The sequence below is a fragment of the Etheostoma spectabile genome, chromosome 12 (genome assembly GCF_008692095.1).
Source record: "Etheostoma spectabile isolate EspeVRDwgs_2016 chromosome 12, UIUC_Espe_1.0, whole genome shotgun sequence".
Lineage (NCBI taxonomy): Eukaryota > Metazoa > Chordata > Actinopteri > Perciformes > Percidae > Etheostoma > Etheostoma spectabile.
Window position 1 is genome coordinate 22,066,432 of NC_045744.1, and position 24,946 is coordinate 22,091,377.

The 24,946-nt window shown below is 41.0% G+C and overlaps 1 protein-coding gene and 1 long non-coding RNA gene across 3 annotated transcripts; one reads left to right on the top strand and one right to left on the bottom strand.

The window, feature by feature from the left end:
* Positions 1 to 879: 879 nt before the first annotated feature.
* On the top strand, positions 880 to 24,944 carry asph (aspartate beta-hydroxylase). 2 transcript variants are annotated; one of them, XM_032532347.1, is made up of 13 exons: positions 880 to 1,144; positions 3,628 to 3,789; positions 4,128 to 4,172; positions 6,397 to 6,465; positions 17,206 to 17,295; positions 18,012 to 18,092; positions 18,646 to 18,737; positions 19,033 to 19,107; positions 20,024 to 20,563; positions 20,683 to 20,743; positions 21,043 to 21,093; positions 21,229 to 21,276; positions 21,722 to 24,944. In XM_032532347.1, the coding sequence occupies exons 1-13, from the start codon at positions 1,060 to 1,062 to the stop codon at positions 21,727 to 21,729; spliced, it is 1,407 nt and encodes a 468-aa protein (XP_032388238.1). In that variant the 5' UTR covers positions 880 to 1,059; the 3' UTR covers positions 21,730 to 24,944. The 2 variants fall into 2 exon arrangements, with proteins under 2 accessions (XP_032388238.1, XP_032388239.1); XM_032532348.1 differs by having other exon boundaries at positions 21,232 to 21,276.
* LOC116699675 (uncharacterized) lies at positions 5,063 to 20,115 on the bottom strand. Its single transcript, XR_004334475.1, has 3 exons — positions 20,104 to 20,115; positions 10,652 to 10,654; positions 5,063 to 5,132 (listed from the first exon to the last, which is right to left on the bottom strand). It is a non-coding gene; the product is annotated as an uncharacterized LOC116699675 (long non-coding RNA).
* Positions 24,945 to 24,946: the final 2 nt, after the last annotated feature.

Genomic DNA, 24,946 nt, shown 5'->3' on the forward strand with positions numbered 1-24,946 from the left:
CGCAACCTCTACTACTACTACTGCTACTACTCTTGTTTACTGCAGCCACGTTGCCAGCCCTCACATGGTCAAACCTTCAGTTTCAGCGCCGCAGCTAACCCTACACACCATAGACTGTATATAAAGATGGGGGACAGGTCTATACTTCCTCCCACTGTACAAAAGTGAAGCCAAAGTATCCCAGATACGAGGGCTGTTATCTTGTAATTTTGGAGCCAGTCTCTGCGAGCGGTGGAGCTGAGGTATCAAAGTCCTGCCCATACACCAACTTGACCAATCTTGAGTCAATTACAGCTGTCAATAATGACTTTTGACCCGGTTTTATAGCATCAAATGACCAATAAAAAACAAACTGGTCATAAACTAACACATAAACAAACAAATCAGCGTGAGAACAACTACCGAAAATGACAGAAACCATTATTTGTACTTTGATTCTTTTAGTTTGACACAAAGGAGCTTTATGACAAATACTGCATCCACCCACCAGGGGGCAATCCAGATGTTTTGGTTTCACTTATACAATCTATGCATCAACCCCTGTCAAATGTTTTCCCCAAAAAGATTTTATTGTCATTTTTTGGTAGTTCTTATCATGCTGATATTTGTTCAAATTCAAAATGAAGGTAGAACCCTGTTTTTGTTGTCTCAGTTGGCAACAGAGGGTTGTAAAGTGGACTTTTTTTAATGTAACTGTACTAAAATCTGACTGTAAAATCTTTCAGATCAGGAAGATGATAGAGGGCGGTCCTTTCAAGCTGTCAGTGCAGTCAGCCTGTTGTTCCCTCTGTCTGTGTGTCAGTCCCAGCTGGTTTAACAGCTCTATATATAGCTGTTTTTGACCTCCAGAGCCATATCAGGCTCAGAAAAAAAACAGAGGAAGGAGCACTGGCATTTGAGAGTAGAAAGCCAGTAGAGAAAGAGGGGAGGGACAGAAAGAGACTGAGAAGAGGCAAGACCAGGAGGTAGAGATACCCTTCCCCCTTTAGCTCGGACTGTAGGCTGTCTTTGTGGCCAGTTAACCTGTTATTTGGCAAGCCAGGCCGTCACTTGGCAGGGATGGGTGATCCAGCGACCCTGGTTGAGTCCGTCACATCTCCTATTGTCACGGCAATCCCCGCGGTGATAGCTGAGGAAATGCAAGGTGAGGAAAGCGTACGTTCAATGCTGCTGCTGACAAGATAGCTGAGAAGGACAAAGTAGGGAGTGTGGAGGTCATTGTTTGGGCCTGCTTGTTTGGTTGCAGGGTAAAGGATTAAGTGAGGAATTGAGCAAAAAAAGTTGACATCTTGCAGGACTGAAAGCTGGTATAGAGTCTTAAGCTCCATTTTCAAATGTTTTATTTTTTCGTGGAGCCACGATCAGGTGGATTTGTTGTTTTCTATCCTGTTAGCTCAGTGAGGGTCTCAGTAGTGCAAAAACTAACCCTGAACTATGAACAGTTTTAGGGATGCACTGACCCAATACCGGTGCTTAGTTAATACGCTGTATGACTCACTGTGTTGAAGTGACTGGAAGCATTCTTTATGTGAAAGTCAACATTAGGCTTGGCTCTCACATTGCTTTTCCAACTTTGTAAAACAACATGTAACAAATGCGTAGATATAAATTGATTGATTGACTTGTTTATGAAAATAATAAAACCTCAGCACCAGCAACTTGGTGAAACACCTTAAAATTAACAGGACAATCAATTCTTCAAGTGGAAACATTTTAAATGCAGCAGCAAATTGGCCAAAACTTAAATAGGAATTTAAATTCCAGTCTAGTGTGGGTGTGTGTGGGTGTGAAATATAAATGTCTAATTGAATAGATCTGCCCTATTGTCACCGATGCCAGATCAAGCTGTTGGCCTGATAGTGTCAGATTGATGCACAACCTTGTGCTACACATCATTTTGATGGGATTGAGTAACCATCATGGTGGTTTTTAAAAGATTCCTAAGTTTGGTGAGCCAGGTCATTTAAGTGTTTTAACTTAAAATAATACCTATTATACATTCCTTATGCTTCCAGCTGGTCATAGTATCATTGACCCACATTCATGTCCACTTTTAGATTAATCTAGAACAGGTTCAATGCAACATACCATATTCCACATGCTTCAGTATTGGTGCTAAACTAGGCTGACCACTGAATAGACAAATGCAATGGAAGTGCAGAAACAAAGCGGATGTAGATCTCCTCAGCTGACTCTGCAAACAGGGATTCTTATGAATATTGATGACTCTTAGAGGCGTGGGGGTAATTGCATTTCTTCAGTGGATTTTGAGCTGTACAATTGATCTAGAAAGGTTTGTCAGTCAAACATTGATCTCAATGTATTGACTTTAAAGCTCAAGCTACGGTGTCAATGGATTTTGTAATAAATATTTGTTCAGAGGTTAACACTGTCTCTGTATGTGCAGGTTGAGTGTATACTGTATATTTTAATATACAGCTTGTTATGCGAGTACTTTGAACTGTGTTCAGTGTGTGTCTGAGTTTGACCTAGCACCATGTAGATTACTTCAACACCTGTTCATTCTCTCTGCCACTATTTTATCCCATCATGCATTGTGGGTTTTTGGCATCCATGGAATAGCTTCTTGGATCATTTTTTTTTTTTCTGTTTCCTTCATATTACTTTCCATAGAGCCAATTCTGAAGGATTGGTGCAGATACTGCAGATGACTTGCCCAGATTGCATGCATCAACCCCAAAAATATAGCATTTCATACGGTCTTCAAGGGAACACATAATGAATCTCTCACTCATTCACTCTGACTGATCTTTAATGCAATATCTACATTGCCCATTATCGGCAACCATTCATCCAATGTTCCAAAGGCACATTCTGTCATTTAAAAAAAAATTAACAGAGGAAACATTGGAGAACCCTTTTGTGTGTGTGCCTCGCGCGTGTGCTGGGAATTCAAAAACGACGCATCTTAATGACTTGGTGTGCTCTTGATCTCTGGTTTTTAATTTGCATGCACAATACTGGCATTAACTGTAATAGCTCTATATCTGGCAGTTAACCAGACTAACCGGGTTAGACTTAAAGACAACTATTTCATAAAAGCTGTCGGGATAAAACTCACACCTTCGTTTATGTTCCACCCGTCTTAATTAGTTTAATTAGCCTAGTGCATGTCTAAGTCTTATTTATTCCCAAGGGTGTACCGACTATTCCTTACTGAATGCTACGGGATGAATTAATATACCGTTATACTACCAGAACAAAATATTAATATGGTTTCAATTGTGCAGTCAGTGTATATACTTTTGTCCAAAGGTGGACTTAATATCCTACAGTTGAACAGGTTTATCAGGTTTTAAAGTGTGTGGGGTTGGGCTACTTGGTATTACTGTGTTCCTTGCTAAGGTATTTGATGAAACTGTAACACTGGCTGCCACCTTCTCAAAGTCCAACCACTGACAAAATTGCTGGTTATGTAACAAACGTCCCAGCACACAATGTGTGTGTGATGTATTACATTAGCTGTGATCGGTCTTTACTGTTTATAGACTTTACATCGTTATTGAAATGCACAGCATGACTTTAGAGTGTGAAAAAGATGCCTCAAAGGAAACCGCCAAGTATAAACAAGTGAACCTGACATCGTATACTCTCTTTGGGTTTCAGATGCTAATAAAGCCCAATCAGCCAATAAGAATGGCAAGAAGGCGGACTGTGGGTCCGGCAGCGGCAGCTTCTTCACCTGGTTCATTGTCCTGGCCCTGCTGGGTGTCTGGACGTCTGTAGCCGTGGTTTACTTCGACCTGGTCGACTATCAGGGAGTCGTTGGTAAGTACTTGTTGCAACACAAATGCATTTTTAAATTCATAAAAACGGTTGCAGATAATTCAGTCAAAAAAATTGCTGTATTGAATTTGTATGTTAAATTATTTTTACCCCTGTGCGCCAATTTACACTGCGACTACCCCTTTAAATCTATCTTCTTTACTGATTTGTCAGATGCATGTCTGTTATCTTTGACCACAGTAAACTGCACCCTGCACCCTTAATGGTTATTGTTGAACATTCTTGTCTGTGTATTAATTAATTATTTATAACTATGAATCTCTTCTGTTTTTCTTAATCTACCTTTTGCTCCAATATGTATGTTTTGTGTTTGCATGCAGACAAGGCTAAGGGCTTACAAATTAACCTGTCTGAGGCCTTGCAAGGTAAAAATCACAAGGCATATTTCTCTTACATCCTGTATTAACACTGACTGTCTTGTGTTATTGTTGTGCACTCAAGATGTTTCGTCACTCCCTGTCACTCTTCTCAGAGCCCTGACTCTAAAACGATCAACCACCATGAATGGGTTTGTAGTAAAGTATGCTGCACACAGGTCATTCAGTTGCGTTGAAGGGTCAGTGTATTTATAAACTAATCCATCAGACAAATGCGTGATTTCTCAACATGCACATTATGCACTACTTGCGAAAAGACCCAATGAATAAAGAACCTTTTTAGCAACTTTTTGTACATACGTCTGATGTCTAACCTTCATGGTATGTATGACAAAGTCTTAATAGACCATTAACTAAAGCTAGAAAATAGGTAAATACAAACAACATACTTACTGAATGCATTTTTAGCCTTTCAGAAAGACAAAATCAATGTTCCATATCATAAAGCTTAGATGAATTCCATAAATCCCTAAATATTATCACGAATTGAAAAAGTTCTGTTTGAAATAGAATACTATAAACGGTCTTCATCTTCTTTTTGTAATATATCATACAGAAAAAGTAGACATTTATTTATATCAATCAATGATAGAATTCAAAATATCATAAAATTCAAGTCATGTTACAAATGTCATGAAATCTTCCTTGTTAAATTAAGTTTTTTTTTGTTTAGCTGGAATGTGTGACGACTCTACTGCATTGATTTGTAACAAACCTTTCCTCCATAGTCTCAGCAGGTTTTAGATTCAGGGCTTCTGTCTAACCTCCCGGCCACCCCGTTCTGGTTATGTCATGGCACGTACCCACTGCTAGTACCAGCTCTGCTCTGCTCGGCTCATCTCGACCGCCGAGCCCCGTCCTCCTATTTCCATTGTAGATTTAGTACCGCCTCATGCGTGAGGCGAGCGTGGCTGGTCATCATAGCTACGCCGCAGGAAACTGCCATGACTTAATGCCACACACACACACACACACACACACACACACACACACACACACCACACACACACACATACACACACGGAACGTCAAAAGTGTGTTGCTTTTGAAGACCCATTGTGTTTCAAAAGAAGCTGGAGGCAGCAACAAAAAACACCACTGGATAAACCATTTAAAAATGGTTTGTTCAGAACACCCCCGTCTGTCGCCAGCAATGATGACTCGGTGATTAGTGACGATTCTCTCCGACCAGTCGGTAGTCTGCAGGTTTTCGTGTCACCTTTTGGTATCTCCTCGGCTTGCTCGGAACATCGACGGCGGTGATACTAAAAAAAAAGTACCTGTTGGCAGATACCAGAGACTTTTTTTCATAATGGAAAAGCAAAAAAGGCGAGTAGAGTCGAGCAGGTACCATGTAATGGAAAACGTCAATACTCTGTAACTGGCAGACACAAACCCAGCAGCTTTGATATGATCTAAACCAGGGGTCTCAAACTCAATTTACTTGGGGGCCGCTGCAAGTAAGTCTGGGTTTTGGCTGGGCCGCATCAAGTATTCCAAAAAAACCCTCTATTCCTCAAAAAAAAGGCGCGGAACTGCTGGTTTTTTTAAACCCCTAGATCTGATATGGTGGTGCATTTCACAACAACAGACATCACTTGTCAACCTCAGGCATTTGCCGCAAGGGTACTTAGCTAGCTTGACAACGGTTACGCCGCTGTCAGAGACTACTATAGCCCATAAGTGACATGCGCAATGACAAAAAGTTTCAGAACGCGCGGGCCGCACTAACACTTAACTTTGATGTCAAGAAGGGGGCCACAAAATATCATCCCGCGGGCCGCAATTGGCCCCCGGGCCGCGAGTTTGAGACCCATGATCTAAACCTAGAACACAAGTTGTAGGCTCCTCCAAGTGTTCGTTATTGTCTATAAAACAAACCGTTTGGCCAAATATGCCATACTGCCATATTGTTTATCTGTTTAGTATTAAACAGCCTATTTAAAACTGATGCCATTACCCACTGAATCCCATATTCCCTTACATTTAAAGGAATTCACCAAGCTTTTAGCCGATTGTAACTTTTTTTTTGAAGAAGAAGAAAAATCCTTTTGCTCATGCTAACTGCTAACCATGCTGAGAATAAGCTTGGTGCATGTGTTTGTGTCTGTCTGTGGCTAATGATGCATGTAAATGTACAATTGTCAATGTGTCAGTGTAGTTCCTGTGATAACAAACAAAAAGTCTAAATGTGTGTTTGTTGCTGCTCTAGGTAAACTGGTGGCATACGATACAGATGGGGATGGTGATTTTGATGTCGAGGATGCTAAAGTTCTGCTAGGCAAGTTGATTTATCTCTAATTTACAACTAATTTTAGTGTTTGCTATCAGTGTCTTGCAAAAAGAAAACAAAGGGAATCTGTCTATTGTGGCTTTTGACCTACATGATTTCCCAGTCATGATGCCATCAGAACTGATTTTCTTTTGAGTTTGAGCGTTTCTGCAGGCCACTGATAATGTTTTGTTTGTTAATTACATTAAATGGCAATTTGGGTTTATTTTGCATGACTGACAATTGTACAGCTGACTGTTCCCATAGAGACAATCTCAATAATGAAAACTGCAGAAAAGCTGAGCTCCTCAAACACTTATGACCGAATGTGAATGTCTGTGTTTTCCTAACAAGCTTGTAATACAAAATCATTTTAATGACCCCACGTTAAAAGAGTATTAAAGTTTGAATTAGTCTAAGATCCCTAAAGCTTAGGTCCCAACTTAAGAAGGCAGGTACTTCATAGAGGGGCAGATTTCTAGGCACCTCACAATTCGATTCACAGGGCTACGATGCGATTGATAAAGCAATTAAAAATGCATCTTGATGCATGAAAGGTTTTGTTTTGCATACATGATTTAATTTATCGTTTACAGTACTTGCTACTTTTAAAACCCAGTATTGCTGTAAGAATCCATAATTCAATTAAGAAATTAATTTCCTAACGTTATTTCTTATTAATACAATAGTAGTAAGAAATAAGTTAACTGGTGACATTTGCCGACGAAAAATAGAAGCAAAAGTGCAGTGTTTCCTCCAGGATATCTTCCAGCAGGGCTACTGCGGTGTGGGAGTTTAATTTTGCACCGCTGGGAAATATTTAGCATGTCTACTGATACAGAGGGCTTTAGACCCATTTGATGGGGAGAGACCAGCAGCGCTGCCGCTGTTGCAGCCAACTGCACTATTGAAAGACCAATAATAATTAACACACTGTTTGGGGGGGGGGGGGGGGGGGGGGTGGGTGATTGTTAATCCTCGCTCGTCCCCGACTTTGGCTTCTTAAAGTTGAGAAAATTTGTTGAGATTTTGATATAGCGGCAGCGCAAATCATTTAGCTGGGCCGCTGTGTGCATATAAGGAAACACCGAAAGTGTGTCTGTAGTTGCATCCTTGTAGTCAAGTAACACAGACTTCCGCATGCTCTGATTAACTAGATAACATGAAAGTTGTCCTTATTAACAAATAGTAAATTTGGTCCCCATGCTGCTTAGCTATCCTCACCAAAAGTGAAGAAGTAGCCTAGCATAGAACGTAAGCACAACGCACATGTTTACGTCCGTTAAGTTTCACCATCCAATAAGTTCAGTTTTTAAGGAACGTAGAAGTGACTCGCATGTTTGTCTGTTACGATTCAGTGGAAATGGACTGTTTTTATAAAGTACTTTTCCAGTCTTTACGACCACTCAAAGTGCTTTTATATAGTACAGGAACCATTCTTACACGTTCATACACTCTGGCCGCGGTTCTGTTGTACAAGGTACCACCTGCTCATTAGATAAAAACTCACATTAACACTGCGATGGCGCAGCATCGGGAGCATGTCTTGCCAAAGGACACTCTGACATGGAACTGCAGAGCCAGGGATTGACCCACCGACCTTCCAATTGGTATGGGACTGCTCTACCACCTAATCCACAGCCAGCTGTAGTTACAGGCAATCTTAACGTCTAAATACATCAATTTTTTTTATTTTGATAAGCTTTATTAATTAATACATGCCAATGTTAAGTGTTATTGTGGTCATTGTCGTTGATGTCAATTACTGCAGGCTAACCTTAGTTGCTATCCTTATTGTGTGTTGGATTTTCAAACTCGAGTTTAAAAGTCAATCTCGAGTTGAGTGTTTGTCCTCATACATGTTTTTAAGTATTTGTTTTTGTTTTTTTCCTTTGTTCCCCATCCCCCCAGACCATGTCACCTCCTCGGCTCCGTATGATTTACCTTTTTGATTAAAATAATTAAGTCAATTTTAAGCAACTTACAAGCAACAGTTCCCTTAACTGTGTCCCTCTTGATCTATAGAGATGATACCCATATCAATGTTGGTGCTGGTATTGTTTTTGGAACATTTCTCCTAATGTGAAGCTCAAAGCATTCAAGACAGCTGGGAGTTTGATAGGAAAGTGAAGTTGTCATTGCTGGTATTCCCCATGTGATGTCTGCTGCATGTTCCATGGTTTATGCAGGATCAACTTCAATTATGTTATTCTATCTTGTCTAACTCCCAAACATACTGAATGGTGGTCTACTAGTTTTGACATGTTGGACCACAGCTGTATTCAAATGGCTTAATTGCAACATAAGAGTCAACATGACATTTTGCCCTGCATAGAGTCTCAAAGAACCTGAACGTTGTTTTGTACCTCTTAATATGTTGTGCTTAGTAAAATGCTTGCTTTTCTCTGGCTCTGAAATTGGACGGACGGGATTGAGAATCACAAGTTTCAGTTTGTCCTTGTTAACATGGTTTTGCGCGGAGGCTAGTGAGGATCAAAAGCAGACTATTTGTTCTTGTCTGAATCTTTGGATGGCACACTGCCCATTCTACAGGAAACACAATACTTTTTTTGCAGTATTCAAAATGCTTACCATTTTGCTCTTCAAGTTGGAGCGTGCAATTCCGCTGCTTCAATACATTTGTTGGATAATGTTATATTACAGGGCTCTCTGATCTGTGTTTGTCTCTCTGCGCTGGTGGTTGATAATGAGTGTGCCGCCAGTGCACCACAACGTAGTTGCCCCTTTTAGGCGAACATTGGATATCCCTCTAGTGTACAACCACATGCGTGAGTAGTGTAGTAAATATTAATAATGGACTTCATTTGAGGGTTTAAATATTCAAATATAATGTAAATATAAATAAGAATGAATGAAATTAGTGATATTATGGAGGAAGATTGGCAACTCTAGAGTCTCTTTTTAAGTCTGTACCTTTTTGTATTTCTTTTTTTTTTTAACCCCAGGACCTATGTGTATTAAAACACACTTTAATGGCTGAAATTAATTTTGCTAAGTAATTTATCATTGAAACATTTTCAACGCACTTAATAGTTTACAATAACACATTTCTATCTGACAGTATTACCAGAATACTCTTTGTCCCACTGGCTTTCTGTCTGCTCACAAATTCTTGTCCTACACCATAATAAATCCAGCTTCAGCTTGTTTTTCTGTATTTAACTTTTGTCTATGATTCTAAGGCTGTCTCCACATGATAAGGATTGTGAGCTGAACTGTCAGATGTTTAGGCACAGCCAGTGCACAGAGCTCAGCTCAAAACTGATTAGTTATTAAATTATGTTATAAACCAGAACTTTAAAATAATGGCTCAAGCTGGCACAAGGTTATTTTGTTGATCATGTGTAGACAGCCAGACTCCAGCTGCTTATGATAAAGCCTTAGTAGTTCCCTCGCTGCCTAACACACGCCTAAAACTTCTCTTACCTTCTCCTCTGTTTCTTCCTCCTCATTCTTCCTCTGCTCTTAATCCTCTTTTATCTTTCATTCCATCGCTTCTCTCCATTTGATTCCACCTTTCTCTCTTCCCGCCTTTTTTATTATCTCTCCCCCCCCCCCCCCCCCCCCCCCCCTCCACCTCGTTCCTCCTCACTACCACATGTTGCGCTCCCAAACTTTATTTTCCATCCACCCCTGCCCCCCCCCACCTCCCCTCTTGTTTGCGTAGGCCTGACCAGTGAGGGCGATGGTCAGGGTGAATCCGAGATTCTGGATTGGTTAGAAGAAGTGGAGCAGGGCAGCTCTGATTGGTTAAACGGGTTCTTCACTTTCCTGTACGGTCTGATAAACCCCTTGGAGCCCCTGGAGGAGGACGAGCACAGTGCCTCAGGAGGACTCGTGGAGGCACAGGAGGAGGAGGACGACGAGGAGGACGAGGATGAGGGAAGGTTCGGGAAGAGAGGAGCTGATGATGATGATGATGATGATGATGGAAATCGGGGGCAAAAGATCGTCATAGTTGGCCTCCATAATCAATAGCCTCTGGCCAACTTCAGCAGCCCAATTATCCTCTAGTGCACTTGTTTTTGACCGAAGGGCCTCAACATCCAACAACCCAAGCTACAGTGGCATGCAAAATGCTGTGGGTTTTGCAACCTCCCCCATCCAGTAGCTTTGGATATGGATATCTCCAGTCTAAACTTGTGTTGTAGGCCCCACCCACCTGAGGTTTGACCAACTGGAATCCCAAAATATTGTGAAACTCGACGAACAAGCTTCATTCTGGTATCAGCGGTATCTTGAGATGGTGAAAGTTTTCTATGATGTTGATTCTGTGCTGGGATATGGACATAATACTCAGGAACACTTTAGAAGTCCTGTTTATTTTAGAATCTAATACTAGGTTCCGCACAAACCTGTTTGCAACACTGAATAACACAATACAAAGATAATTTGCACTTGGACAGCCGCTCGGTTGGCTCTTCTTACATTTCTTATTGCTGCATGCCATAAAACTTTATCTTTGACCTTTACTCTGGGACTATAGGCATACATTTGTTCTCCTTTTTGAACCTTACGTTTAAGGCTCTTGGTTTTGTCTTTGGGTACATCTCAGCCTCTAATTTGATATTTCCTCGACCCTTGCATGAACTAAAAGTTGTCTTGGTCCGCCGGCTTGAAGGCACAAAGTTCTTTTTTTTTTTTTTTTTTTTGCTCTGAGGAGCGAGGATCAAGGACTGAAGAGGGATCTTTGAGCGAGGATGCACAAGAGGAACCCTCAAGGACATCTTACTGGTCAACGAGCCCCCTTTTGGTAATCAGTTATTGATTGGATGCTGCAGCTGATCGGACTGATCTGATGCATAAGTCACTGGACCGGGTTGAAGGCGGCTTACCGATTTAACTCAAGTGTATCCCACCCAAGTTTTGTAGTTTGTGTTTTCTGAACACCATCAGATAAAAATGTGTTAATTGTAGGTGTGAATAACAAAAAGGACCTCAAACAAGAATTCAATAGAAATAGTTTTGTTTCATGATGTGTTATTTCCCCCATTAACTTTTATTATGGATAAAACGAGGAGTGTCTTTCCACAAGAAACCCTTTTTATATTTTAACATATTTTCATTCAGTCACATCTAGTCTACAAATGCCTTCAGCTGTCTAGTCTGTGATGTGGGCCTCACCTTGCAGAGCTTGGCAACAAACCCCAGCGCCATGTTTTCCAAGTCCATCTGCCTAGTTTGTGTGTTGAGATCAAATAACAATGCAGGCGAACTAAAGATAGGGAACACTTTATATACCAGGTACAAAAGCAAAGCCCTATGATTAGATGTCAATATCCAGGTAATGTAATACCAGGTAAAAATGGGGTCTTGAACTTTTATACTGAAGGTTTGTAGGATTGCCTTTTTTGTTTTTTTTTGTTTTTAAGCTATCAGTATATATTGAGCGAAGTTGATGCATCTAATGCTTCAGGTTCTTGTGTATGCTACAGGAATCAAGCTACAGATCTTTTGTTGGCAGCTTATGGAACTGTATAGATCTTTTTACTTCCCACATATATTGTTATGCCATAGAAGAAAAAGCACAGATGTTGATAAAAAAATTTCATTGCTCAGTTCCTTTTACTTGTCATGTTAGGGAAAGCAAATGTGAACTTGATAACATTGATTAGTCAAAATGTATCCTTTTTAAAATGGTTTTGCACCTACAAAATTCAGCCATGAAGCCAATTTTCTTTTTTTTTTATCCGAGGTTCAGGTTTGTACGGAGCTTCTAAGGGGACATGAGTGAAAAAAACTCTAAAGTTTACGCAAAACCTTTTCATGTGCACACATGAAAGTTTCACGTGAGCACATGAAGCTAAACCTTTTTTGTTGTTGCTCATATCCCCTTAGGGGCTTAGGGACAATGCACAGGGTAGAATCAATTCATGTCAAAATTATTGCCAGTTTGTTTGAGTTCTGGGTCAAAGTTTGTGAATCTATCAATTGTTGCTACAGGCTTAGAGGGTGTGTGTGTTTTGGTGTTGACAGGTTTTAACCTGAACTTAATGACTTTATGAATGCGTGGATGCACCAGATTTTTTGGAACAGGCTCTTCCTGTTCTGGGGTGGAGTGACTCCAGCTTTGGCATTTTAGAAGAATGAGTGTACATGGTGGTATTGAAGCTAGGGTTGGGCCAGTGTAAAACTTTTCCAACCAGTTTGGATTTAAGGCGAACACCGGACCGGAATACCTAATTTCACCACTTGACACCGGAGCCGAGTGAAACATAATGGTACTGAGAGAGCCCATGAATGAGAGCTCATTGAGCATCACAATCTGCTTTATTGGTTAAGGTTGTGTTGTGCGTACACTTACAAGACAGTTTTTTAATTAGTTGCTTTTCACTGAGCTGATGCATGTACAATTTCATAAGAACTAATTAGTGAATTGTACCATATTCTTGCCTTGGCTTCATGTGGTTTTGGATGGGTATTTCTTTTCTATAAGCTTATTGCATGGTTATTTTTTCCTTTTTGCCATAAATACCATTATTCTCCCACCCAGTTATTGAACACAATCAGGTTAAGAAGCAGCTCACTTATGAATACTATTTACTACTGAGCTGTTATGGCCATATTCACCTTTTTATGGTGATTTCTATTTTCTGCTATGGTGTAATTGTAAAATTCCTTAGGTCTTTCCTCAGCCATAAGAATAGTAGTACAAATAGTTTGTGAGGATGAAAGGTCTCCAACAGCATTTCCTAAATATGGTGCTAGATTACTCTGAAGACATCTTTTGGACTATTTGTATTTACTCTAGCCAAGTTGTGTCAGGGATGATGCCATTTGTATTGCACAGCTTATCCCTCGTTGAAATATAGCAAAGTTCCCAGTCAAGTTCTCTTATTTTTTTATTTTATTTTTTTTGCAACAGTGCCCTTCTGCTGCAAAAAGTTAATGTGGTTAGATTCAGCTTGCTTGAGGTTGAGATTAGCGTCATGCAGCTTTTTTAGCAGACTTGATAGTATGGAGCTGTATACATGGCTTATGCATAAAGTACTGCTAATTTAATAGACCATAGGAATGATAAACGGTTGTGTTTATGGTGTGTAACAACAACAACAACAACAACAAAGGTATAACTGAAAGAGCCCAGTGTTGTAACTCTTGTCTTGTTTGTGTGCGACATCAGATGAAAAACCTGGAGATGCAGCCAGGAGAGGAGCTAAGAAAGGTATCGTTACGCAGGCTCTTGCATGAAGCTGTGCTGTGTTACAGTGTGAGCTAGACTAATGGATGAAGTTTCAGCTACTCACAACTCGTTGGGATCCTAGATCCAACCGTGCGTTTGATCCGACTGAGTGTTGGATCACCGCTAGGTATGAATGACTTGTTAACCCGTGGCAGTGTTTCTTCTAGATTGACTGCTTTGAGGGGGATGCTAACCCAATTATTTACAATATTACAGAATATTTGGAGCTGAACAAACGGTTAAATATTTTACTTCCCAGTGATAATTTTTATTTTGCACCTAACCTTGCTTACCAATATTGGGCTTGTAGAGCCAGGCTGGAGAGCTGCTGGTGCTCTGCCCAGCCCAGAAGAGTTTAAGACCCAGAGATTTAAAAGGGTTAATTTGCACTGTTTTATTAAAGTGATTTTATAGGAAAAAAAAAAAAAAAAATTCTGTTTGGCTTAATTCTGCGATTGATTAGTACCCTACTCAGGCTTAAGATGGGTTTCAATTCCTTTAGCGTATACCTCCATTTGAGTAATTATTTAAAGACACCGGTGTAAGTCGTGTTTACTGCTGTTTTCTAGGACACAGTATAACATACCAATGTGGTCTACAAAGTCTAAACTCAAAATATGAGTATGGCATGGAACTGGTCTATTGGTTCTAATTCCTCCTCAGACATGCACACGCCTGCCTGATGTGTGGTGATGTCCAATAACCGAGTGAGTTTGAGCATGGTCTTCGTCCTATAACGAGTGGTGAAAACCGTGTTGTTGCTCATCCATCCCAGAAACCTCTCCAACCAGAGATGTGGGCTTGAAGCTTCGGGAGGCTCTAAAGCAGCAGCTGGCCATCATCCACGAACGTGTGGAGGCCAAGAAGCTTGCCAAGCTGGCTCTGGCTGAGGTCAGGCAGCTCCTGGCCAAAGAGGAGGAGGACAAGGAGCTGGAGCTAGGGAGGAAGGAAATATCGGCCAGAGTGAAGGAAAGAGTGGCCACCAGGTTGAAAGAGGAAGAAGAGAAGATAGAAAAAGAAGAGATGGAAAAGGCTCTTGAAAAACTAAGAAAGGAAAAAGCAAAACTGGATGAGAAAGAGGAGAGTAAGGAGGAGAAGCAAGGGGAGACTAAATCTAAGAAAGGAATGGAGGAAGAGGAAAAAAAGGTGGAGGGAATGGGAAAGAAGGCACAGGAGGAAGACAAGGGGAGAGGGAAAGAGTCTGCCAAAGAAAAAAAGCGAAGCAAACCTGAGAAATCTGACAGAGGCAGGAAGTGAGATGTTTTAGAGGAATGTTTTGATCCAGCCAGTGTTTCAACATCCAACAATGTTTCTCTTCAAATCAAGGGCCAAGGTGGCTGGTAGATGAAATGATTAAAAATGATATCCGCTAAGCTTAGCTATTGCATTTCCATTATTACTATTGGTCTCGTATGCAATTCTCAATCAATATTATAGAAAAGTGCAGTAATTACTTGAGTTACACTAACTGTATGCAGAAAAATTAATTAAATAGTTTTAACACTAAAGTGTAAAACCCGTTTGAATGGATGCACTCAGTGGTATTCATCTAGAGTGCAAGAAGGATCACTTAGAAGTTTGAGAATATAAACATTATGGAATAAGTAACAGTAATAAGTTCAGGGTAATACTCTTTGGCCTGAGGTTGACAGCATTCGGTGAATCTCTAACGCAATAAATCTCCACATAGCAACCAGGTTTGTTTCAACTGGCCGTATGGGAGCGACAGGTCTGCCTACCTCGTGTACTGTAACAAAACATTGCGCTGTTTGATGACCGATGCAGTCGCGTTCTACGCACAACAAACAGCCCGGCAAAATGTTTTCTTCTGCCGACCAGAGTGGCAGGATGTCTCAATAATTAACTCACCAAAGAGTAATTACACTCTCATTTGGCGATCGGGTGAATGTGTTAGTTTTGGGCCCTAAGGGCGGGGATGCAATCAAATGTCAAATCAGATTCATAATGTTGTTACTATTCTTATTGTTTTCAATTCCTGATTTTGATAACACTTTTGCCAACTTTAAGCTGTTTTTAGCTTCTGTTTTGACATCATTTTAACAGAATAATAGTTTGGCATCTTGTCAAATGAAGGGGAAAAGAAATTTGTTGAGAATGGTGTTTTAGTATCTGTGCCAAAACTCTAGTATTGAAACGGCACTATAATTCAGAGAATTAGAAGGCAGTTGGGGCTTGGGAGACGATTACAAGACATCATAGCACATAAACAGTTGCTTTGCTGAAAAAGTAAAAGAAAACAGTAATTTTCTACCTGGACAGGCTTGTTAGATTTGGTAAATTTTATCATGTATTGTAAGTATTTTTGATCATGGTCTGAAGCAAACCAGCTAGCTCAGGGCTCTATCGTAATAGTTTCCTGGTTCCCTGGCAACCAATTAAAAGGTCAAGGTTGCGTAGTGAGCAGACACCACCAAGCACTGAGAGCTGTGCCGACAGTTGGACACTTTGGATTGTGAACTGCCAGTTTGGGAATCCCTGTTCTTGATGTTGGTACATGCTGAATTTTGTTTTCGCAGTCTGTGCTTTTAGTTAAAGGGTGAGGAAAGACGGGCATGAATGGGGAAGATGGGAGTAATGGAAATCATTACTTCCATTAATGGAATAATTGATTAAAATCACAGGGGTCGGAACAAGCACTGATTCTCTAGACATGTTGATTTTAAGTGTGATGTAGTATTTGTGATCATGTCTTAGGTTTGACTAGAAAACAGAAAATCTATTCCACCAATTTTTCCACTTGTAGAAATTTATGATAATGTGACTTTTTTTTCTAAAGTTTGGGAGATTTGTTATCCACTATCAAAAATGTTGTCTTTTGTCAATAAAGTTTCTGGGTCCCTGTAAGTGCCTCTTTTCTTAAGTGAAAAAACGATCGTCCGTGGTTCCCCCGCAATGCATGTTGGGAAGAAACTTGAAATCTTTGACTTCAGATCAACATCCTGTTAAGACATACTTTGTTTTTTTTTTAAGTAACTTGTCTTGGGATAACAAAAATTTACTTTTCAGCACATTACATTAATGGCAATTCATTTGAAAACAAAATTAGTTGTCCAATATTGTGTCGAAAGGCCACATGTTTTGTCAGCTTAAGACAATTCATAAAATATATTACAATATTGTATTCATGATAAAATGTCAGTCAGCAAAAGAAACCCTATGCCTTTTTTGAGATTGTTTGATATGAAATGTTCATTCATGTGAATGTTACCAATGTTTTATGATTTTTTTATTTTTGCTGCAGACATTTTTACTTACTAGGTCCTGTATACGTTCATGTACAACACAGAACCTATATGCCCCACTGGCAGCAATACCAGCTAAACAGATTTTATGTATTGGATCTTTATACAGTATGCTTTTATGTATGACATTTACAAATCTGGCATATTTAAAACCCCAGTCATTAATTATTATATGAAATAATTTCAATATCAAGGACCCGGTACACACAAACCTATCCTTTTGTCTATAATGTACACATACGTATGGTTCCTGCAAGCAACATGTGCGTTCCTCTCATGTAGGACTAAAAGAGAAGGCTGTTGTCGTCACTTCCCGTAAAGAAGAAGCCGCTGCCCCAGTGGAGACTCCTGATGCTGAACCTACACCAGAAGGTACCACACATGTTTATTATAAATTATACATGTTTTCAAGTCGACAAGTCATAGGTCATTTTGGTTAAGGTTGGACAAGTTGACAGTACATTTGTTTTAATCAAAAAAAATTAAAACAAACACAAAATGAAATCGGACTAAGCTGAAGCCACAGCTTATTCTGCCCTTGTGTGATGTAGCTGCAATGAAGGATTGAAGGATATTATTCACATTATTTATTGAAATGTTATGAAGGTGCCAAATTATTATTATTAAATTATTATTATTTTTTATTTTAAGCTTTTTATTTACATGTCGGGAAATGTACATTATATGAAACACAGTGCCTTCCACATGTACTATGTTTAACAATAGCGCGAAAATATCCATTCACCCAGTTTAATATGCAGTTCAGTTTTTTACTATATAATACATACATACATACATATATATATATATATATATATATATATATATATATATATATATATATATATAACACACAACACCACAAACACCACACACAACACACACACACACACACACACACACGTTGAAGACCCCTGGACTATATAGCATATGGATGAGTCCTTTAGTTGAACTGCTTATTTTAGTAATCTGCTTGGCCAGAAGACAGTGCTTTTTGAATTTTAAAATGGAGACGTTTTGCATTGCCAAGATGTCACTGCCCATTCATTCTCGCAAATATTCACATAACATCCCCTCCTCCTCCTCAGCTGTTTTTGAGCCTGAGCCGGTGCCTGTGGAAGATGTGATCGAAGCCGTTGTAGCAGAGGACACTTCTGCACCTCCGCCAGGTATGTGTGTGTGTCCGTGTGTGTGTGTCTGTTCGTCCGTCCGTCCGTGTCCTTATGGGAGTACTGGAAAATTGTCCTTCAATAAATGCAGGTAGACGGTTAATAAAAGCAGGGAAATGTCTTCTTTCACTACAGAGCAGCTAGGATATTCCCTGTGCATTTAAGACCAGTTATTGTTAATTATGAAAACCTGCGTTGTCTAGCAGCCCTGGATATTTAAAGTGTCAGGCACTTCTTGCAGTGTTTTGGGGCTGAATGAACATTTATAATCTGCTTCTCCACACATTTTGATATGTTTGGAGTGCCTCGACGTTAGCATAAGTCCAGGTGTGGTAGGTGTCGGTAGGCAATTTAAAAGTATAATGCTAGTTCTGGGCCGGTTTGACTCACATGTTAAAGATGTCACAAACTGACACCAACAGGACTTCTGCAGTACCAGGCATGGCGTAAACTGCCTCCTGCAGGATGGGCCCTGCACAACATGGTGTGACATTGCCAAACTGTGTTTTGAGAGAGGAAGAGAATCTGTACAACTGTTTGCTCCTCCCTCTAGAGCCTGAACCTGAGGTAGCAGATGAGCCTGAGGCGGAACCAGAGCCCGAACCGGAGCCTGAACCCGAACCAGAGCCCGTGGAGACTCCCGAGGTTGGTACAGGCCAGGTTGATTAATACAAAAGCATCAGTGAAACTGGGTCCAATTGCAGACAGCCGCTTTGAATACTCCTTCAATCTCGATCCTTTTTATATAAACATCTGCTGAAATTTTAACTGATAAAATCAAATATACTTAAGAAGCTTAAAAGTTAATTAATAAAACAAATATTCCTTCAGGGAATCATAACTGTTATTCTGTGTGGTATGTTGACTGTATACTTTAATTATTTGCACAAATACAAGTTAGAACCCGTTGATGACGTTTGGGTGGTGGATACTTTTTTAGGTGATCGAGGAGGACCCGGAGGTGCTGGAGGAGGAGGAGCCTTCTGTTGTGGAAGAGGAGGCCCCTGTGGAGGAGGTATTTGGTTTTTGTTATTAAAAGAAGGCATGTCCTTGCTACTGCAACCCCAATTATCCTAATTGCGTTCCAGTTTCATATACTCTGTGCTATGCTGGCAAACTGAATTATCTTTTTCTTCGTGCGTGTTGAGATGGAGGTGGTAGAAATGTCTTATCTTCCCTGCAGGATACAAAAAAAGATTAGCACAACCTCAGATTAATGAGCATATGCACTCAAGTATAATAAGTCAACAATCTTTCCTTTCCAATAATTTCCTAATCAGTCTACAGGTTTTTCCAAGCTGCTTAAAGTGTAACTCGCGCCAAAATCAACCTAGAGTCTTTTTGTGAGTGTACCAGAGTTAAACCTTTGTTTAAAATCCTAATTAGGATGGAAGCGCCCGTCCAAATTATGATTTTAAACAAAGGTTTAACTTGTTCCTCATTGACTAAGTTCCTCCATTTGTTTTGAGTGTGAAGCCCCTTTTTGAACGGTTCTCCAGTTCTAATGCTTACCTGTGCCACCCATAAAGTATAGCAGCAGTAATGTAGACCTGCAGATGTCAACACTGCTTCCTAAACTCAAATAATAGCTGCTGAAATGTCAAACTTGCACCCCCCCGCTGGCAGTGAGTTGTTATTTTTATTTTTTTTATAGCTGCTGTGTTTTTTGTGTTTCTGAAGATTTTCATGCTACTTGACAACATAGTTAGAAATTAAAAAACAAAACGTGCCCACTGTCCGGTGACTACTGCTGGTATATATATGAATTTATTTCAAACTGATAGTTAGACCTTCATAATTAATAGTGGAATGTGTATGTGAGTAACTTTCTGACCACGTAAAAACGTATCCACACGTGTCTTTTCAACAACAAGGCAAAATGTGAAGGGATGTATCTTTTTCTAACCTTTTGTTGATGTTGCTTGATTCAGGTTGTTCCAGTTGAGGAGATTGAAGAGATGATGGCAGACCAGTCTGAAGAGGAGGCAGCCGCTGAAGAGGAAACGGCAACAGAGCAGGCTGAGGAGGAGGAGGAGGCTGCCGACAAAGCCACAGAGGAGTTTGTAGCAGACGTGGAGGCTGCAGTGGAGCAAGACGAGGAGGCTGCCGACGAGACTGGGGAGGAAATTTTAGCAGAGGTGGAGGCTGCATTGGAGGCCGCAATGGAGGAAGTTGAGGAAACCGAGGAGGCTGCTGCTGAAGAGGTGGCATCAGATGCTGAGACTGTAGAGGAAGAAGCTGCTCCTACAGAAGAAGCTGTTGAGGAGTTTGCTGAAGAGGAGGCAGCACGTTCAGAGGAACCTGCTGAAGAGGAGGCAGCTCCAGCAGAAGAATCTGTGGAGGAGGATGCAGCAACTTCAGAAGAAACTGTTGAGGAGTTACTGCAAGAAGAGGAAGCAACTATTCCAGAAGAGGAGGCTGCTGAAGAAGAGGAGGCCGCTCCATCAGAAGAGGCAGCGGAGGAGCCTGTAGTAGAGGAAGCTGCACCTTCAGAAGAAACTGCCGAGGAGGTTGCTGAAGAGGAAGAGGAGGCAGCACCTTTAGAAGAAGCCGAGGAGGAGGAGAGGAGGCTGCTGAAGAGGAGGAGGAGGAGGCCGCTGAAGAGGAGGCAACTCCAGAAGAAGTTGTAGTGGAGGAGCGAACGGTACCAGGTAAAGAGGAAAGCATAAAAGTAAAATGATGAGGTTTAGTGTTGTCAAGATGGCAGATACCTTTCTTCAGGTACGACTCGTTAAACTAAATCTTGATTGTGCCTCCAAAAAACTCAGGAGAAACTTAAACTGTCGTGCAATACCCTTCTGCCATTTATTTATTTAATTTAAATTGAAAGTCAAGTCAAATCGTGAAGTAGTGGAGCTGATGATCTATGGCTGACTTCTTTTTTGTCAGTGTTGTACCTGCGCTGAACGACTGATTCTGTTTTTGGTATAATCTGTTTTTTAATCCACAGTAACGGAGACCGAAGAAGTAGCACACGAAGTAGAGGATGCAGCAGAAGAAGGTAGACACACACACACACACACACACACACACACACGGGATAGATGCAACGCAAAGGGGGCAAACCTTTTGTGAGGGGACAGCATAATAAGATTAAGATTTTGGGGTTTTAATTGTGTGTTTTTCCTCTTTGCAGCAGCAGAGTTTGTTGAGACAGAGGAACAGATTCAGGATGAGCCCACAGGTAACCATGGTTTCCAATTAACTTCACGATGATGCATGATGACTTGTAGGAAAAATGACCTGAGAATATGTCCACAATAGAGTCCTGATTGGGTCAAATCTTTCTGTCGGAGCCCGGCCCGTGTCTGACAGAGCTGTGTCTGAGCACGACACCCGTTTTTTTTTCTCATACTAATGACACATGTAGGCTGTGTTGTGTGGACAGCCCACTTTCATTAAGCAACTGTAGGAAGGCATTCGGAAATGTCAACAGACGAGCGCATCAGCGCACACGGGGCAACACTACTGCACATAATCATCGGGCCGCATATACGTAAACCCAGAAGCTGAGCAACTCTGTTGAACTGAATCCTCCCCATTTTGGGATCCGGTATCCAGATAATGTAACACATGCATGAATCCAATGAGTGTGTTTAGACTCAACATCCTGTTTGTGCTTTCCATAGAAACGTAAAGGCTGCCACGATCGTCCCGGTGACGGAACAGGGACCCACTGACCTTGCATCAGCACCATCTGAGCGTGCTCAGAGTGATGATGCACCCCTCCACCTCCAGTGAAACAATTGAGTTGTTATGACAACACTCCCCCCTCCCCCCCCATCTGTTCCCACCTTCCTTTCAATTTTTCTTTTGGTGTAAACGTGAGATAATTGATAACTTGTTTACTAATATGGTACTCCCTGTTTTTACCCTTTTTTTTTTTCTTTTAATCACCATTCTTAAAGCACCCATTTCCATTTTTGTTCAGGGTGATTCAGTTCTGTGTGACTGGCCATGTGAAAGCTGTGTGGGGTGTGTGGTGTGTGGTGTGTGTGTGTGTGTGTGTGGGGGTGTGGGTGTGTGTGTGGGGGGGTGTGGGGATGTGTGTGTGTGTGGGGTGTGTGTTGTTCTAGCCAGTCTACCGGAGTCTGTCAAATTAAACCGGTCTTTTATTTTGAAGTCTCTGTGATAGTTGCTTCCTGGAGCTGAATTCTGTTAAGTAAACGGAGACCAAAGTTGATAGCTGAGCCATCGTCAGACAGTTTGAAATATGTCTGCGTCAGAGGACCCAGGTCACACTGCAGACTTTCTCCATCTGGGCCTCCCCCCCCCCCCCCCCCCCCCCAAAAAAAAATCAGCTTGACGGACGTTATTTCTGCCCCTCTAAGTTCAGCATGTAGAAGCCCATCTCCATTCAGCTTGTCAGTTCTGCTCAGCGTTGTAGATTCTATGCAAAGCTGTCGTGATGTCCGTAACCTACCTCCCCCCCACCCAGCTAAGTTAATTTACCACTCAGTATATGTGTGTCAACTCCAGGTGAGCTTGCGTGTGTGTGTTGTATGATGAGCATGATCTTGAGCATGACACATCTTTTACTCATCGATACTTTCTGTGAGCCGTAGAAGTCATGACACAGTTCCAGGAGTTTGTCGTTTAACTTTTTTTTCTTCTTCTTGTTTGTTCTCTAACTTTACCTCTGAGTGTTTGTGTTCTGTAGATTCCTTTTCCCATTTTCAGATATGATTCCTTAGCTCATCTGACTAGACGATCTTAAAGCTTAATATGAAGTTAGAACTTTAAACTTCAGCTCTTTCAGTTTAAACTGTGATGTAAATTAGGACATCCTGGACGGTGCAAAGCTGTCACACTGTGGTGTAAAGGTTATTTTTTCAAATACATCAGCCACACATGGATCTGGCTGTCAGGCTGATTCCACTTTCTTTAGTGGTAGCTTCAGTGTAAGCGATCGGTTATCTCTGGCTCACGGAGGGTTGACTAGATCAGATATCACGTTCCTGCGGATGTCGGTCAGAACTACTGACTGACAACCAGTTCACTGATCAAGATCTTTGGTTTCTTTTATCAGTGGCGTGTGTTTTATTCTAAAAGGGAGACTTAGTGACACATGTCTTTAGTCACTGTTCCCTTTTCCTTTTGAGAAATCTGAATTTTTGTGTTTTTTTTTTTTAAAATCATTGATCCATGGTAGCAGGGCCCCTGTGAGGCCAAACAGCATCTTACAAACCATTCCATCACATAACTAAAGTTTAAGGATTAAGAAGGCTTTTTGAGAGATTTATGTATTTTGTTTCATCCTTTGGAGTCCCTGTTGTATCACAAGCGATACGACTTTGACACTAAGGGGGTTTTCACACCTGTAGTTTGTTTTCTCTGGTCCGAATCAGTTGAGTTTGTAAACTTGGAGCGTTTCCTGTTTTTGGTTCGGTTTCATTTCATTTTTATAGAAACTACCTTCTGTTAGATCGTGGGATCATATGTGAATTCATGAGATCTCGTGGGTCCTCGTGACTTCAGCTGTCAGTCATGGCTGCAGCCGTTCTGCAACAAATCCGGACCTGGTGGGTATCGAAGGACCGCGGAGCACGGAGCCGACACGCAGCTGGTGGAAATCCAGTGTCAAATTTGCCAGAAGTTCGTCAGGGTTTTCCCAGACTACCTGAGTTCTGGTCTAGGGCTACTATTTCTCACATCTCCATTCATTCATTAAAACACGTTCTTTCGCTAGCAACTTTACTACGTCTGCTCTGGTCACGGAGACTTCGTTCTGATCTGGTCTCCAACCTTAGAGCCGGGTAGTTTGACCACTGAGATGCGAGTGCCGGCGAGCTTGGCTGCAGTCTGTTTCTACAAGAGAAACCTTGCGAGCTCCTACGGGTTGCATGCTCTGCCGCATTGCAGATCGCAAAGCAGCGTTTATAACCTAACCAAAACCGGTTCACACCGGCCCAGACGAACCGCGCCAAAGAGGGGAAACGCTCCGGGGTCGATTCATCCAAACTACACAAGGTTTGAAAACGCCCTACAGTAGTTTTTAGGACAATGGGTGCAACACTGTGGATAACTCATTTCAGTTGTGATACTGACAATATGTAGATGTGATGATTTTAAATGAATTACAACACTACTTTTTAGTGGAAGAAGAGAGACCAAGTAAAACTTTTTTTTTTTTTTTTAATTCTATCTTTTGGTGTCATAGTCCCACTTTGTGTTTCTAGTCCTGGCATATTGTTACCACCAGATTTGTTTTTAGGGTGTGCAGTAGTCGTTTTTGTAGGATGTCTTGTCCACTAGCTGGTCTTTTCTACTCCCCGCACATTTTGTAAATCAATGTGAACTCTAAAACCTTTTTACCATTGAAGATTACAATCTTTACCAAGAGAGAGCTTCTAGATTTTTAAGAGGAACATTTTTAAAAAGGACTTGGAGAAATGATAAAAAAAAATGCTTTAAAGGGTTTTTACAAAGCCATAAGCGGTTTGTGACAGGCATATTTTAAGGGACTGTGCTACTTCAGAACACATTTTTATTCTCCAATGAAAACAATAGGGAAGGGCAATAACATAAAACTGCAGAGCAACCCTGTGAAACAGATCTTCTTCGTTACTGGTCATTGATCAGAAGTCGTGGTCACGCGGGACAGCTTTGCTCCCAGACCATGGAGGTGTCCGTTGGTGGAAACCGTTTTAATTACTGTGCCGGGGAAACAAAGCTGTTAGTTAAAGACTGGCCATCTCTTCGCCTCAGTGTTGTCTGCAGATCTAATACTGTCCTGTATATGCTGATGATGACGATTTAAATTATTGTGAAGTAACGATGGATTGTGGAGATTTGAAGAGTCACAGTTTTCTGTAAATGATCTGTTGCTGCAATAAAAGGTTTGGGACAACAGT

Excerpts from the sequence above, each read along its gene's own strand:
- asph (XM_032532347.1), top strand. The coding sequence starts at position 1,060 with ATGGGTGATCCAGCGACCCTGGTTGAGTCCGTCACATCTCCTATTGTC. Across the intron at positions 3,790-4,127 it reads CGACTATCAGGGAGTCGTTG|ACAAGGCTAAGGGCTTACAA; the intron begins GTAAGTACTTGT and ends GTTTGCATGCAG. Across the intron at positions 17,296-18,011 it reads TGCTGAACCTACACCAGAAG|CTGTTTTTGAGCCTGAGCCG; the intron begins GTACCACACATG and ends CCTCCTCCTCAG.